At 39.1% G+C, this 16,841-nt stretch overlaps 1 protein-coding gene across 1 annotated transcript in view; it reads right to left on the reverse strand.

The window, feature by feature from the left end:
* LOC142159467 (ATP-binding cassette sub-family A member 13-like) overlaps window positions 1-16,841 on the reverse strand; it is a 151,573-nt gene that overhangs the window by 69,463 nt on the left and 65,269 nt on the right. Inside the window, exons 6-8 of the mRNA XM_075214367.1 lie at window positions 6,202-6,323; window positions 4,117-4,311; window positions 492-650 (exon numbers count right to left, since the gene is read on the reverse strand). Of these exons, the coding sequence (XP_075070468.1) occupies window positions 492-650; window positions 4,117-4,311; window positions 6,202-6,323 (476 nt within the window). The remainder of the gene's footprint in view (window positions 1-491; window positions 651-4,116; window positions 4,312-6,201; window positions 6,324-16,841) is intronic.

Here is a 16,841-nt window from a genome sequence, read left to right on the forward strand (position 1 = left end):
ATATAGGTTAATCACAAAGTAATAATATAATTTAGTGCACCATGCATTTAATGGTAAAGCAGTAAATAAAAGATCCATTGCCATCCAAGAGATCAGTTAAGGAGCTCCAGAAATATATAACATGTACATTCAGAATTCTACAATGCCCAGACTGTAGGGAACTTTGAAATGATTGAAAAATATCTTCTTAGACAACTTCACTCATTAGGTTACCTATATCTTCTTATTGACAGGTGTGAGTCTCTATACAGCTAAATAATTTTGCTTGATTCAAAATTCTCTAGGAACTTGAATGAATCTGCAAAGAATGCAATCCCAAAGTCTGTGCCCTTATGGGATCGAGATAAAATAAAAATGCTAAAACCTTTTGAACAGTGCCCTAACATGATGAATTTACAAGATAAATAAAATAATAAATATATAAACTATATGATATATAATTAAAGGTTTTCAGTTAATAAATACAATAAACAAATATGACATTGTCTTACCTGTTGAAATCGTGCAATTATAGGTATTTTTTTCAATACCTTACTGGATGCAAGAAGGTTATCAAAAGTATGTTGAAATTTTTCAAAATGTTTAACAACGTAAGTAATATATTTTGAAAAAATACGCAATATAGTCTCCAATTCATGAGGGCTACTGACCTGCAAGTCAATAATAAAAAAAATGTTAAGTTTCATTATTTGACTGAACTCACATTTTCCTTCATAAATCTTGGACAAATACACATAAGAACATAAACAAGATATCCATACAGTCTGAGAAATTGTTTTTTCTCTAAGTTCACATTAAGTGCAATTTAAAAAAAACAAAACGAACCTATAAATCTATTTGCAGTAGTCGAAAGGGGATGTACAACTGATGTGACTCCCATTTGTAGCAAATCAGGGAACCCTCCCTCTGTTAACTAAAATCCGACCATATAGCTTCAATATAGCTCAAGGGAAGCTTGACCACAGCTGGACAGGATCAGAGGCAATAGAGGTATTATATGTGTGAAAATCAGTTGCAAACTTTGTGAAAATACCAATCTCTTTTTATTTCTTGTTGGATATAAATGGTTCTGCAAACAGTATTATTGGTTTTATACTTTGTCTTCAATTTCATATTTGAAAGGGTGAAATTACTACCTCACATAAGTTTAACAAATACCCCGTTTTTATGCAGAAACAGAACATTTAGCATCTTGTGGAATGAACTAGGTGAATGTTCCTTACAGAACCTGACCTGGGAGCAGAAATATCCCTAATTATGCATCCAAATACAAAAATGAGATTTAAAATTTGTGAAACAACACAATTTAAATATGATCCAAAGGGTAGACAAGGTGTACTTGGGATGGGGGGTGGAATTCACTGTTTTCTAGTACAATGAAGTCGCTCTGAAGTCATCCTATACTTTCATTGGGGAACTATTTGTAGTTTGACCACACTTTATACAGACAGCAAGGCTTATTATGTCCAATGTAATAAATACTCAAACACACACAAGTGACACAATTTAAAAAGTTCACCGTCACTCTCATAATTTGAGACCTAAGTGAGACTGTAGGAAGTAGTAATATAGGAGAAATCAGAAAGGTTTAAATTAATGAAAGAGGTGGTATTAAAATGACAATAGGATGGAATTTCAATTTACATTATCACTCTTTCCCATATATACTTTTTCAGTAAGACCAGCAATTCCACAAAAGTAGGTTCAGATTAATTTCTGGGGACAGTTCCAAAATCCAAATTGTGGTGTGCACTTTTAAATATACTAGCAATATTTGTGCAATAACCTCTGAACGCATATTTTAGAAGATAATGTTTACGGCTTATTGCGTTTAAGAGTACATCCACTCAAAAAATCATTGCAGTCCTATTTTAGGAACCGTAAATGAGCATGAAACACTAACTATTATCACAATAGGACAGGTCCTTACATTAATTTGAAATTTAAAAATGCTCTTCCAAATTAATAGTAGTTCATTGTTACGGCTTGCGGCTATTAATATAATATAATCTTGCAGAACAGGAGACAAAGGTCTTACCTATAGCAGCCACCTTTCCCATAGAGCTTGTTATACTCACAGGTAGTTGATGCCTCCAGATCTTAAGCTCTAGTGTAGTGGATACTTATATGCAATACTACAGCAGGTGGCTAGAAAGCGGTAGTCAAGATAGGAGCGGAAGATCAGGAGAACGCCGGGGTCAGAGGCCCGTAGCAGGCAGAATGGTACTGACACAGGCCAAAGGGTCAGGGCTGGCAGCGAGCAGGTATTTCCAGTGAACAAAGTCAGAGGTCGAGGCAATCAGAGTTCAAGCAGGTTCCAAAAAAAAAAAGTCAAAGGTCGCAACAGAAAATCAGGTCAGATATAATAGAGTATCCAGAGGCACAAAAACTGGTCAGCAAAAAGTGCAGCACACTGAACACCAGGGCTGCCACCAGAAATTGCGGGGCCGGCCCAGTACAAATATAACAGGCAGGGCCGCCCTCCTTCCTTCTCTCACCCCACCCTAATTTCAAATTATTCTCTAGCCAACATTTGCCTAAACAGATTCTCTACAGTCACCCCCATCCCCGGTTCCATCTAATCCCTGCAGTAGTTTACTTCTCTGTGTTTTCTTGCTTTCTCCTTTTGGCTCCCTTTTATTGACAGTGCTGTGATGTTATTTATTACATGACATCAGCGATCTGCTTTGTCACAACACTCTGTCTGGGAGCCAGGCACCTGGGGAGCTGGAAATGGAGCAAATGGTGGCAGCTGTGGGGCCCCGACATCTTGGGAGTGGAGGCAGACATGCTGCCTACAAAGGGGCCCACTACCGCATCCTTAACTACACGCAGAGCTCTCTCCCCACACCACCTCTTACATCTATGAGAAACTGCTGGCTAGAAACCTCCCTTAATTCACTGTGGATGCCTCCTCCCCTAATAAATTTGTTTGGGCCCATGGCCCACTCTGTTGCTGGGCCCCATACTGCAGTACTCCCTGTACCCCCCTGATGGCGGCCCTGCCGAACACTATAACCAGCAGGAAGGCTATGTCGCCCTGCCTTGAGTACTGATATTGCCCAATCAGAGTCAGGCCCAACAGGATCTGCCTAATTAATCAAACACAAAAGCCTACCTAATTAATCAGTAACTCAGGTGGCTGCCTAATAAAGCTATACTTGTTGCACATGCGCCTGGCTGTGCACAATTGCGAGGACGTGGCTCTGCTTACCAAGGCATACCGGCTGTTACCCTGGTGATGGTCAAGACGGAACTACCGAAAGTGTCGTCCCAGCCATCGATATGACAGCCAGGACACAGGTGGGGAGGAGCCGACACGAGCCGCAGCTCACAACATTCATATCTCATTTATCCCTTAAATTAATCATAACAATAAGGGGACAGCCTTTATTTCATGTGTAATGTTGCATATACTTGCCAACTTTGAACCTCTGATGTCCAGGAGATCCCAGAGGGGGGTGGTGTGGACAAAAGGGAGCACTTACATCATTTTGGGGCCCCCCACAATGAGATCGACACTTTTTGAGGGTTCCATCCTGCCCACATTTCGCGAGAGTTGGTAAGTATGACGTTGCAGTGTAATGTGTTTAGCGCTTTGGTCAAAATACAACTAAAAATCCAGCTTCACTATAAAATGCAGATGGTAACAAAAAACCATCCCACTGAAAGAATAGGTCTAGATTTAGTCTTCCCTTCCTCTGAGGACATGTAAAAATTAAGTCCTTTTGAGAGATAAAAAAGTGTGTGGCCTCTCCCTTGCTACAAATGAGCCCACTCCTACCACTTAAATCTCACTCAAATATATTATTCCACAAAAAGGAATCAAGTCAGCAAGTGGGCACAGTACCAGGTACACAAGTGTGCCTAGTCTGTACCCTATTGATATACAAATCAATACGCTTCCATAAAATTGGTTGTATGAAATCAGAAAATGTAATTTGCAGGCCCGCAATTCTGGACTTTTGCAAATAACTATTTATTCGCTAGTTATTTATTTACTAGTTATTATTTTTCATAAATTCATTCCCTTAGTCATTTACAATTCCCTAACATAACCAATTCTCAACATTACGAGTGAGAAGTCTTGATTTAAAACACAGCTTGTTGCCTTACCTTGTAAACCAAGTTTTGGAAGTTCATGTTCTGAATAAAATTTACAATGATTTGATATACTTTAGCAGGTGGCATGTTGCAAATTTCTTTTACTGTTATGGAAGTTTCCTCCTTAGTTGTGAATTCAAGAAGTAAACCTAAAATATCTTCATCACAGTTGCCAGCAACAACAGATGACATGACGTTGTGAAAGTTCTGTAAAAACAAAACAAAACAAAAAACATTTATTTAATCTGACAAATAATACAATTGTACCTTGATATTTAGGTAATGCAGAAGAAACTACGTACAACAAAATGAACTTATTCTCTTTTTTTTGTCAATATAGAATTCTCTTTGTTCTATTCTGCTACACACATGCTCATGCACACAATAATCATATCTATGTTTTCAAATAGATTATGCATGGTAAAATATAGACAAAAGCAATTACTTCACTATATCAAGCAATTTGGGCATGTGTCGTCCCAGACTGAATAAAATGTAAAATAACGATCCTGTCAAAAAAATGATTTGATCATTATCGGTCACGGTGGAAAATGATGTAGAAAGATAACCACTCTCATCCTCTGTGAGCATGAACATATAATAGTCTTCTGTGAAGAGAGACTAACAGCCAGATCTGTCATGATATGGTCACCCATGTGCATGGCCAAGTTTAACTTTAATCCTGTCACTCAAACAGCAGCATCAGTCCATACGTGACTGCCTTTAGGATTGTTGCAAATATTACAAATATTGCAATTAATATATGGCACAAGAAAGTACAATTTCTGTACCAATGTGGTTCACCAGTGCAAAAAGGGTTTTGCTGTCCGAATCTAGTGCATTTCGTAAAGGAGGTCTAGTGTTTTTATTGTTAGGAGGTCCTCTATAGGAACATGTTCTATTGCAACCAATAAGAACTATATATATATGAATCTGATTCTGTATATATTGTCTTGTCTGTAGGATTGTATATGAAAAGGAATTACTGGTTAGTTTAACTTATTGAAAATGTTTGTGGCCCATATAGGACAGGTTTAAATCACTAGCAATGAAACGTGTAATTATTAATAATAATAATGTGAGCCCACATACCCTGAAACTTCAATTTTGCTATGGGGCCCAGCAATGCATTTTTCTGTCAAAGACTAGAAAGTAAGCATGTATGCAAGAAACAGGAAATTAATTTGAGTAGTTTTTAACTCAGTGGTGTCAGATGCATTTTAAGTGCTTTGCTACCAAGCATAATTTCACACCTCCTAAGTGTTTAGACGGAACAGTTCTGCTGTCCCAAGCCTAATGCTGCATGACCACAACCGCCTCTTGTATGCTTTCCCGTTTTTATGATGGTACTCGCTTTTACGATACTGTAAATCACAACACTATTTACTCCGGCAAGATTACAGCGAAGACCACATCGCCGACTCACTGTAAACACAGGCAGCTTGAAACGCAGTCTTTACTTAATTGTGGGAGCTGAACAGCCCAGCGGCGTCTGATGATGTCACATTGAAGAGATAGACTGTTATCCGAGCTCTTAAGGTAGTCATTTAAGGAGGCACCGTCTATACAATGTATATGGCTTAGTAAAGAACCTTGTACAGGCGACGCCTCCTTAAATGACTACCTTAAGAGCTGGGATGACAGTCTGACTGTTCAATGTGACGTCATTGGACGTTACCTAGTTGTTCAGCTGCCGCAACTGAGTAAAGTCTGCTTTTCAAGCTACCTGTGTTTACAATCAGTCGGCAATTCGGTTTTCGCTGTAATCCTGCCGGGGTAAGTATTGTCGTGAATTACAGCATCGTTTAATAGTACCCCACCCTGTTTTTTGGCTTAGCAGTGTTGGGACGTGTGTAATGTGAGCATTTTCCTTTGTCTAAACCCTTAAAAAATTAGACGGATGTCCTAAAGCAGCACAATATCCTGGCAGTGTAAAACAGAAATGAAGATAGGCAAATATGTAAACACATAATAAAGTGCAGTACAATGGCTAAAAACAGGATAAAGAAGAATAAAAATGATATTCAAGTTTGCAATATGCTCAGCAGTCAGATATATAATTTGTTGAAATTCCTACAAGAGATATATATTCTGTACCTTAAGTTTAGAGAGTTCCATTCTTAAGATTGTGTTGGTCGTTTCTTCTGAAATGTTTGCTGATGACTGTAATTTTGACGCTAGCACACTTGCATTCTTTAAAATGTCTCTTATCTTCAAATCTAGAAGAAGCAATGTCGGGTGAATCGTTAGAATAGCAGTTCAGCTGTTATAAATAGATGTATATTGGTGGGTGCACATGGTTTTTCAGTGATTATCTCCTGTTGCATACAGCTAATAAACTATATTTTTTTACATTTATGGTTATGTTGTGTTGCACATTTTTTATGTACCAATTCTAAACCCTTTACTTTTTATTTGAAAATTATTAAATTACTACAGAAACTCTACGGAGATTGGTAGAGCATTACCCAATTCACACTACCTCTTAAAAAAATAAATTAATAGATAACCACAAACATTGTAGAAAATCCTCCCAGGTCATACCCAGATCCACCAAAACCACACTCCAAATGTTAAAGTTATACATCAGAATCACAAGTTTGAGTCTTTTTTTTGCCAGAAAAAGCTAGACTGTCCCCAGGACCTGATCAACCAATAGGCTGATCAGGCTCAAGCCTGGAGCGCTGTGTCCTGTGGGGGTGCAGTGCCGGCACTTTAACAAGCATGTTTTTTTATATTGTTTATATTTTTGACGGCGATCGTCAGTGATCTCAGTGATCAGGGCACCCCTCCCCTCACAGGAGTGTAGGCAGTATAGCCACTTCGTCCTCACTTCCCTGTCTGAACAAGCGATAGATGTGCCTGGCTGTGGATCTGAGATTTGCTTTTTTATTTTGGTCCATTGCAGCTCCCATACCCATACCTGAAAGTGCCCACGAACACTGTGCACTCACCACAGTGACCAGATGACAGTTATTTGCCACAGAGAATCGGAGCACTGATCTCCTGCCCTCCAGCCCCAGGGAAACAATGTGAGGTGATGCTTAACTTTAGAATTATCTAGCACTGCAAGGAAGGATTCATTAGCATAAATACCCTGTAATTCAGCAGAACATCCATGTTGAACTTAGGGGATAGGAGGGATGATTTAACCAATATGACATTAAACATTACAATAAAATATACCCTGATATTACAACAATAAATTTTCTTGTATTGTCCTCCCATTTTTTATCATTATTTTCCAATTGCAGTAATCAGTCCTGGAAAATAAGTAGGAGAATGTTAACAACCCTTTGTGTAGTAGTTAAAATCAGATGCTCATTTTGGGGGGGAAGTTTCCATTCCCCGAAAACCCTCCTCCCAGCCCTTGAATAGGGTGCTTGAGGAGCCAAGCCCCGTGAACAGCATACTTTCTTCCATTACAGAAGGTGGCTTCTGATCTCTCTCCCTCCACCGCTGTGTGTGCCGCCCATCTCTCCTCCGCTTACTGCATGTGTGATGGAAGCAGGATCCAGTGCAGACAAGCTACAGCGCCGCATAGAAGAAGGTACTTTCAAAGTATGTGTAAGTGTGTTATAAATTAATAAACTATATATTTAATTGTCACACTAAGTTGTCTCATTAAGAAGTATGCTAAGATTCTCTGAACAGCAGCAGTGAAGGATTTGTGTTTATGTAAATAATAATAATATATATACAGTGGTGGAAGTGGGCCGGTAGATGGTGGTATGTCATGATGCCACTTCTACTGTTTTCATTGTAAAACTATTCTAAATTTCCACTTTGACCACTGTATATATGAATTGGTGGTGAGGTGGGGAGTTGGGGGGGGGGGGGGGGGAACTGGTGTATTAGCCTAGGGTGGCTGCAACCCTTAATCAGGCCCTGACTGTCCCGTACAAATTGGAATAGTAAGGGTGGCCACATTGCAATATTTATATTGATATGGCCAGGGACTTGGCAGCAGTAGTTGTTCCTGGCAGAATATGTAGTCCCAGGTTAGGATATGTCATATGGTCAGCTTACATCCTATCCTAGGAGCACCATTTTGGTCAGTGGTGGTCCGCTGCTGCCAGTATTGCAAGGCGGCCTGAGGATTCCTATCCCTTTTACTTTCTTGCTTATATATATACAAGTAGTTGCCAAGAAAAAGTGACCCTTATGCTTAGGCTGCAATAACCTTGTGCTTTAAATTATATAATGAAACAGATTATCTGTGCTTAATAGTTTATATACTATAGTTTGTCTCTTTAAAAGTTTATAGGAAACTGCAGAAATAACTATATTTCACTATATATATATATATATATATATATATATATATATATATATCAGTTAAACATAGAAAATTACATGGTTTTAATTCATGACAAACTGGTATGTAACACATTATTTTGATTTTTATGTTTATATCTTTAGGCAAGAAAATGATAATATTGATGAGGAGCCATTTTTGTCATCCCTACTGGTACATATTGCCATTATACCAATATATATATCATTATATTGGGATTTAGTCTTTAATTATATCCAGCATATTAGGACTACAGAGGTCACATTATGTTGACTTGTTTTATTTTAAAATTAGGAACAAATCCAGATAAAGGGTGCCAATTTGCTCCTGGACAAACCATATTGAGAAGCAAGAGGTGCATATGCAATTTTTTTGCATGCAGGGAAAATACTGTCTGTATTTGCAGCACATAAATCCTGGGAATCATGATTTTAACATTGTGAATAAGAATTGAGCTAAGGTGCAAAACTGCACATTTTAAAGCTGATAAAGAACTGTCCTTTTTTCTGCACAAAATACTGTTTTCTGTACTGTGCATGCACACCAAAGATGCATATTCAGCAGCATCTTGCAAAACCAGAGAAGATGTAAGTATATATAGTTGGAGATGAGTGCATCTTATTTTAACTACATTGTAATGGTGTTTGAAGCATATGGGTCAGTGTAGGACCTGTATAAAATGAGACACATTGATGCTGGGATGCAAGTTTAAATGTTTTGATCAAAATATGAACAAATACCTCCTGTTTTAAGTTTGCTAGATACATATAGATATGCAGTGCTAAGGACAAGTGCTGAAAACAACTGTCTTTTTCTTTTGTATACATATAGGGTGTTTATATTGTGACGCAGCTGGTGCCATGTATAATATTGAATTAACTGAGCATGAGCATATTTCTTCTCTTAGCTTTTTGGAGCTTTGCTTCGATAGCTCATGCCATGTCATGGTGGGGTTAGCAGCAGGGACCTGTGTTAAGCGGCTCACTGGAAAAGAGAGATCATGCATACAAGGATCTTTTCAGATCTCTCCCCTGCCATGATGGATGATCCTCTACTACTGAGACATTAGTCCAGTACCCATCGCTGCATCTGATTAAATTAAGCCATCCAAGAGGAATGTTATAAGATTTTATGAAAGAAAATCCACTTAATTTTATGTCTCACAGATACCCTGAGTTTGAATTATTACCTACAATTCCCTCCATTTTGCCACCTCTACATCAATATCAGGGATCAATCTGACACCTACATTTGAAGAGCTAAATTGCTTCCCATATCTAGGTAATCAAAGGTGCTCTGGTAGTTTGACTATTAAATCTGAGACTCCTTGTTTACCACCATGCAGTCTGCATTCTAATCCCATTTTATGGATTGCTTCAGCCTCTCTGGTGAGAAAAGTGTCCGCCTGGACAGGAACTTTTTCACAGGTGTTGTCCCGGCTACACAAATTTGATAAATAGTGCCAAAGTAAAATTTCTTATTTCTGCGATAAGAAATGATCATTTACACCCAAATTGGTCGAAAATTGATAAATAGACCTCTTAATGACATTTGAAGTAATACAAGTACCGTATATACTCGAGTATAAGTCGACCCGAATATAAGCCGAGGCACCTAATTTTACTACATAAAACTGGGAAAACTTATTGACTCGAGTATAAGCCTAGGGTGGAAAAGAGCGCTAATTTAAAAACCTAAATAAAAATGATAGGTTCAATCTATGAAATAATTTTTAGCTAAACCATAAATAACAGTAGATGACAAGGAACATTCATAAATGATGAGAGGAGAGAGACAGAGAGAGACAGAGAGAGACAGAGAGACTTCCTGTGTTGGAACGCATATGCAGAAGTTGAAGCCGAGGGACCGGACACCAGGTAAGTTCACCCGTGTATAAGCCGAGTGGCCTTTTTCAGCATACAAAAGTATGCTGAAAAACTCGGCTTATACACGAGTATATACGGTATATATAAATAAATGATGAAGTACATAAAGGTATATAAAATTATCTTGGCATATAAGAAAAGAATGAAGATGTTAAGTTGCCATTGACAGTACTAAGCTGGCTTCATTGCTGATGCTGTTAGACATGTTACTAAAATGCTGATTAGTTAACAGTACTGCAGTTTATGTCTGTATTAACTGTGACAGAAGTGCTGGGAAATAAGTGAATGGCAGGTACATAAGTCCTAGATTCCTGTCATTTGTATTTTAAAACACCAGGGAGATTGTTTGTGTCTGAGGAAAAGCTTCTGAAAGTGTTTTCCCAGTCATAGGAAAATATGGTGAAGGTTCTCTGTATTATGTAAGGAGAGAGAAAGGTGGGCTCTATACAAAAGGCCCAGTCCGGGTCTTTTGATCAATCAGTCTCTCAGCAGACTGATCAGGAGTTGCACCTGTGTGGTGGCTGTAAAAGGCTGTTAGAGCAGTCACTCTCTTATTGTTTTGGGGATGAGTTCAGATGGCTCCTGAGTGAAACAGCATCTTTAATCTGTGAGTTCCATTGTTTGGTTTAAGTGAGGGACACTAGGCCCCAGAATCTAGAGAGGGTATTCCACTGTATTAGTTAGTAGCCAGACGGCTAAGATTCTGTTTATATTTTGTTCTGTTTGCAAGCCGGTAAATAAAAATAGCTGAGGCTATTGAACCTGAAACACTGGATCTGTGTGATTTATCTGGGTAAAATGCAACCGTCCACCCCAGAGGACGGCATTCCCAATATGATCTTGTCACACAATATTTTCATAAGATAACTAATTAGGTGGTAAGGAATTTATTGTTTAGACCTTACTTGCATCCCAAATATAAAATACAGCTGCAGAGTATACTGCTGCTATATAAATTAATAATGCTAATTAGAGATTTACAGTCTATTTTACAATAGCCACCAATTATTATTATTGTGAACAACACTGGCCAAAATCTCTAGAGAGCTGGTTGTAAATGTTACCTACATCCAATAATTAGCTGTAATTGGGTTGCCATTTGGCCCTTCTACCCGCATAATAAAACAAACAAAGCACTTCAGCCAAAGGAATTTCATTTTTGTGGTTGAACAACTTGGACTTTTTGGATCCCCTCAAAATTGAAAGAGTTTCTAGCAGACTAGCAGCAGCAGTACCACCATGAGAACTTCATAAGACACATGGAAGAGATTTATTTATCTGCATCACCATGATTTCTAGTTGTGCACTGTGACTGGATCACTATTAAATAACTTCTGGTAAAAATGTATTTAAAGAAAATAGCGCAGGGCATTTATTTCTGTAATTGCACGTGCACTTATTTTTGATAGTGTATATTGTGAGATCGGAAATTGTTATTTCTGAGACCAGTATAGAAAATTAGATTTTCCTGTTGTAACCTTTCAAAAGCAAACACCTTATTTCTGATGTATATCTGATACAATAAGTCTTTGCTTTGAAAGCCTTTTGCATATCTTGGTGCAAGGAAATGCTTTGTTGTACCTGTCTTTGGAAATTCATTCATGTCTAAGGTATATGTTAGATTTCTGATTAGCATTTGTAAGTCTGTTGTGTAGTCCTCATTAAGGCTAATTAAGTCTATTCAATGTGAGTGACCAACACTTGAATGCACAACAGGAGGGCCTGTTACCTGAATGCAGGTCCTGTTAGACAGACAAGAACTCTAAACAATGGAGACAGAACATCTGAAGGGGGGACATGGAAGTTAAATTGTGTTAGATGCAAAACTAGATTACATCATGAGATCTGAGGGAATATTCTAGACGGTTGGAGCCAGCTAGGTCCAAGTGGCTGGTGTCACGTTTACTGTCACGATACAACGTTGAGATACAGCTAAAGAGCCATGAATAGGTGAAGAACAAACGATGTTTATTGCTAGCAAATATAAACAGGTGATGAAATCATAAGTTTGCAGAAATACCAGATATTCAGCAGTTGCAGGTAAATGGAAGGTGAGGGAAGATTCCAGGCAGCAGATACAGGGAAATGCACAGGTAAGTCCCAGGTTCACATATGAAACAGGTCAGCAGAATGAATGATGAGATCCTAATGCAGTAGAATCACAGGAACAATGCAGGAGGAAGAATCACAGGGTGTAACCACAGGATATGACATCAGGATGACAACAATAACCAGCAATGACTGCTGGGAGGAACAGGTATATATAAGGGAAAATAAACCACACCCAGGTGCATGGGATAATTGGAGAAAGTGTTAACCCCTAATGCAAGCATGAAAAGCAAGATAGCAGCACCTCTGGTGATCAGAGGTACTGCTGCAAATACACACTAATAAAGTCAAAAGGCAGGAGCTGCCAAGCAAAGCAGTATGTACTGCAAGGGGCTTGCAGGCAGATCCTGACAGCTGGCTTACCTCTGCTAGGAGTTTATGTCAGAACTGTATAAAAGGTGAGCTGTGTGAGCATGTAATGTATTCTTCTATTTTCATCTGACCTGATCACCTTGGTACCTTCAACTAGGGTGAGAGCAAATAAACATCTTGCTTCAAGACCTGCTTGAAAACATCTTCAATATTGCTGTATTCCTGTTATCTACAGATTAGAGCCAAAATCTAATCCGTTCTCTGGCTGTCTGAGGTTTGCACCCAAGCTTTTTCAGTACCACTGCTCTGCCTGCTACCCATGCAGCCATGGTTAGTGTGATAGGCCAGGGGGGATCCATCCACAGCAACCCTGATCTATAGTGAGAGGTCAGGATTACCAGCCCTGATACACCAGCAATGAGGTACACTAGCAATGTCAGTTACCCAGAAGGAACATGGTTCTGAGTGCCATAGAAGGAGCTCAGTGGTGGCAGCATTGTAGGCCCCTCCTACTGTGGCAAGAGGGTGCATTTGGGATAACAAAAGGGAACGGTGGCAAAGTAAGCCCAGCCGGTTCCCAGCAACAACAGACAGGGTGGCATAGGCGGTCCATCCTGTCACATGCACATTGCCAACCATTTTGATGAGGAATCTCCACTCATTTTTCCTCATACATCTATGGGGAACGAAGAAAAATAAGCGGAGATCCCATCCTCAATATCAACTCAATGTGTCTCTGTGGAATTCCACAGAAACATTGCGCTAAATTGAATCTCCCCCATGGTTTATGTATGTGTTTCTGACCCCCAATCAGCAAAAGGAAGATTATTTATTTTTGGACTATGGAATAGGGGCAGCCAGTATGGTCTGTTGTGGATTGTGACCTCTCACCTTTTGAGAAAATAATGGAACAAGTTTATTTAATGTGCAAAGCAGAGTATGCATTAAAACATGCCCAGTGGTAAAGGTACAGGAAACAGTAGCTTCATTATTAGAAAGCAGGGATCCTGTGAAAATTCCGATAAGGTCTATTCCCTTTGCTTTTCCAGCAGATTGACAGTATGCTTCTAGGTGAAGCCAATGATACATAATGTAACTTTCCTGTGAATTACCTGCTGTAGTTATCTAGTAGTAGTAATATCCTGAGAGAATTGTGAGTATGATTATTATGCTCAGGGTGATGCTCAGTACGATAATGCTTGAGGCTCTGCCTAAATGGATGATGATGCTTGAGATAATGGTGCTGCTGTTTCTGAAACTGATGTATCCATCAATCTTTAATTTCTAAATGATCATCATTGCTAGTTATCCTCACATTTCCAAATAGCTGAGACCAAAGTGGACAAAGTGTAAGCTGCTCTACAGTGTCAGGTTCTGAAGTGTCAGAGGTACCCTTAGACCAGTGGTACTAACTATGCGACCCTCCATTTTTGCAGAACTTGACAAAGTTATTAGTCTCATATATTTTTTAAATGAGAGATGAGAGCAGTGCAATACGAGAAACATAAGGGGTAAATGAGAGAGCTATGAAAAGGGTAGTGAGCAGGGCTGGCTGGCAGATTTTAGCCCAGGGGGGCAAACACACAGTACTGATCCATAAGTAGCGGCCTATTCTTAAAGGTTGGTAATATATATTTATCAATATAAAAAACAAGGCTATTTTAGTGTTGCTTACCCAAGCAAAGATAATTCTTAAATAATGAAAATAAATGCAACAAAATCCAAACCTCACATTATATTGCATATTATTGTATATGTTCCTTCCCACTACAGCACCTTCTTTTTACATAGTTGGCTGATTATAATTGGGTATATTATTTTTATAATATTATAGCACTAGATTATATAATATTGTTCTATTACAGTACTGAACTCAGGGGCTGATTTATAAAAGTGCAAACAGCCCTTTTGCTTTGAAAAAACTGATCTTTTGCCAGCAAAATGGCTTGAGCAGAGCACTGGGTTTCAATCTGACACCCTGGCCCAGAGCTGGATTAGGGCTATGGGGGGCCCTGGGCACTTAAAACAGGGGGGCCATATGATGTAACAAATTTTAGACATATACAAAGGCAATATTGTGTGCACTACTGCTAAGTGCACACAGTTCTGCCTTCATGAGCAGTACACTGAAGTGGGACATACCTCCCAACTGTCCTTGTGGTCAGACCAAATCCTGACTGCGCAAGACAGTCACCCAGATTCTGGACTGCCCAACCAGAATCAGGACAGTTGGAAGACTGTACTACTCTCTCCTACCTGTTCTTTTCACTTTCGCTACCTGTTGCTGCTGGTGTCTTTAATTGCTGCTTGTCTGGATCCTTGAATGTTGGGGGCCCTATTTAGAAAACCATCCAAATCCAGCCAGCCTTGGCATTAAATCAATAGCAGCCACATTTTCTAATTAGGTCTCCCTCCAGCCCCAACATTTAAATAATAGTATTCACATTTGATAAATCAATTTATTTCCCTCCAACCAGCTATGACTTTCAATTAATAGCATCCAGCTTTCCCTCCCTCCAAACAGCCACAGCAATAAATTAAATAGCATTTACTTTTAATAAATATAACCAGTTCCTACAACAATTAAATAACCCATATTTACATTTAATAAACAGATGTCATTTTCCCCAAACAGCCTCACATTACAGCAACCCGCATTACCCCCACATTATAGCAATAACCTCTCGCACTTATTAGCAATACTTGCCCCCAAACACACTACAACATGTCACCCCCACACTATAGCAATACCACCAATTAGACGGGCATCACTGTATATCCATCTTCAGCAAAATGTTGAAGATAGTAATTGGATAGTAATACTATAGTAATTGGATATGCACATTTTGTATTATTTTTAAATAAACAGCATATAAGTTAAGGGGGATGGAGGGGGTGGGTGAGAGCCAATTGGAAGTGATCCATCAGTTTGATTATATAGGAAACTTTTAGATTATTTACCTGGAGACGTCTGTCCCCTTGACTCACAAGCAGGGATGCTGTTATGGTTCTGTTCAAAACCAATTCCTTGATTACAGCCATGGAGCCAGACAAATGATATAAACGTTTAAACTGTTTATTGCAGTAAAGGTATAGTCCAGGGAAGGCAAATAAACAGTAAACAGTTCAAGCTGAATGAAACAACAGATTTCCAGATCTTGGCAAACAGGTAAATAATAATGAAATGCAGCAAATAGCTTAACTGAAACCAGGAATATAGACACATGAGCAGGCTAGGAACTTCAATGTCTAGCAAAAGATTCTGGTAATGGCAGGCATATATAGGCCACAGACAGGTGTGGATAATTAACTAGCAGTGCTAGTTAACCCCTAATAGTAGTAATGGCCGAACAGCAGCTCCTCTGGAGAATCACAGGTACTGCAGGGTAATATGCACACAGAGTAACAAGGCAAATCATAACACAGGGTAAAATGCACACAAAGAAACAAGGCAGATCAAAACAGATGCCAAGAGAAATTTTGGCACTGGTACAGCAACTTCTTGGGGCCCCCTCCATAGTCGACAATGAAAGAGACTTGTGCGTGAAATAGCACTAGGCCACCCCCCTTTGGCAGGAGTTTACAGCGCCCAAAACCATCATTGCATTTGACACATAAAGCACCATAAAATGTATTAGGAGGTAGGTAATAGTAGTGCCCCCAGTTTATATTATGCCACACCGAAATGCCCTCAGTGTATTGATTTTTAAATCATGTATCTATTATGTCACAATAGACCCCTCAAATCATACATTTTACATTTTCCACATTATGAAGAAGCAATGGCATCAGATGACTGAGCCCATATTTATTGTTTTGCTTGTATTATTATTATTCTTTATTTATTAGTGGTGCTATACAAACAGCTGATGATGATGATTTATAAGTTGCCACATGAGGTCCACAGCGCCGTATAGAGGGAAAACAGCAAGACAGTAAATGATATAACCGTACAATACAGTAAAGAAATAACACTACAACTCAACACAGTTACTGGGGTGCAAGAGGTATATTCAGCGCAGGCTAAAACCTGTGCCCATTAGCGTGGGTGCAACTAACAGATTTAGAGCCACTGAACGAGGTGCAAAGACAATGGAGGAGTAGAGTCAATGGGCAGAGAACCCATGGAGGAG

This window comes from Mixophyes fleayi, chromosome 5, assembly GCF_038048845.1.
Source record: "Mixophyes fleayi isolate aMixFle1 chromosome 5, aMixFle1.hap1, whole genome shotgun sequence".
Classification (NCBI taxonomy): domain Eukaryota; kingdom Metazoa; phylum Chordata; class Amphibia; order Anura; family Limnodynastidae; genus Mixophyes; species Mixophyes fleayi.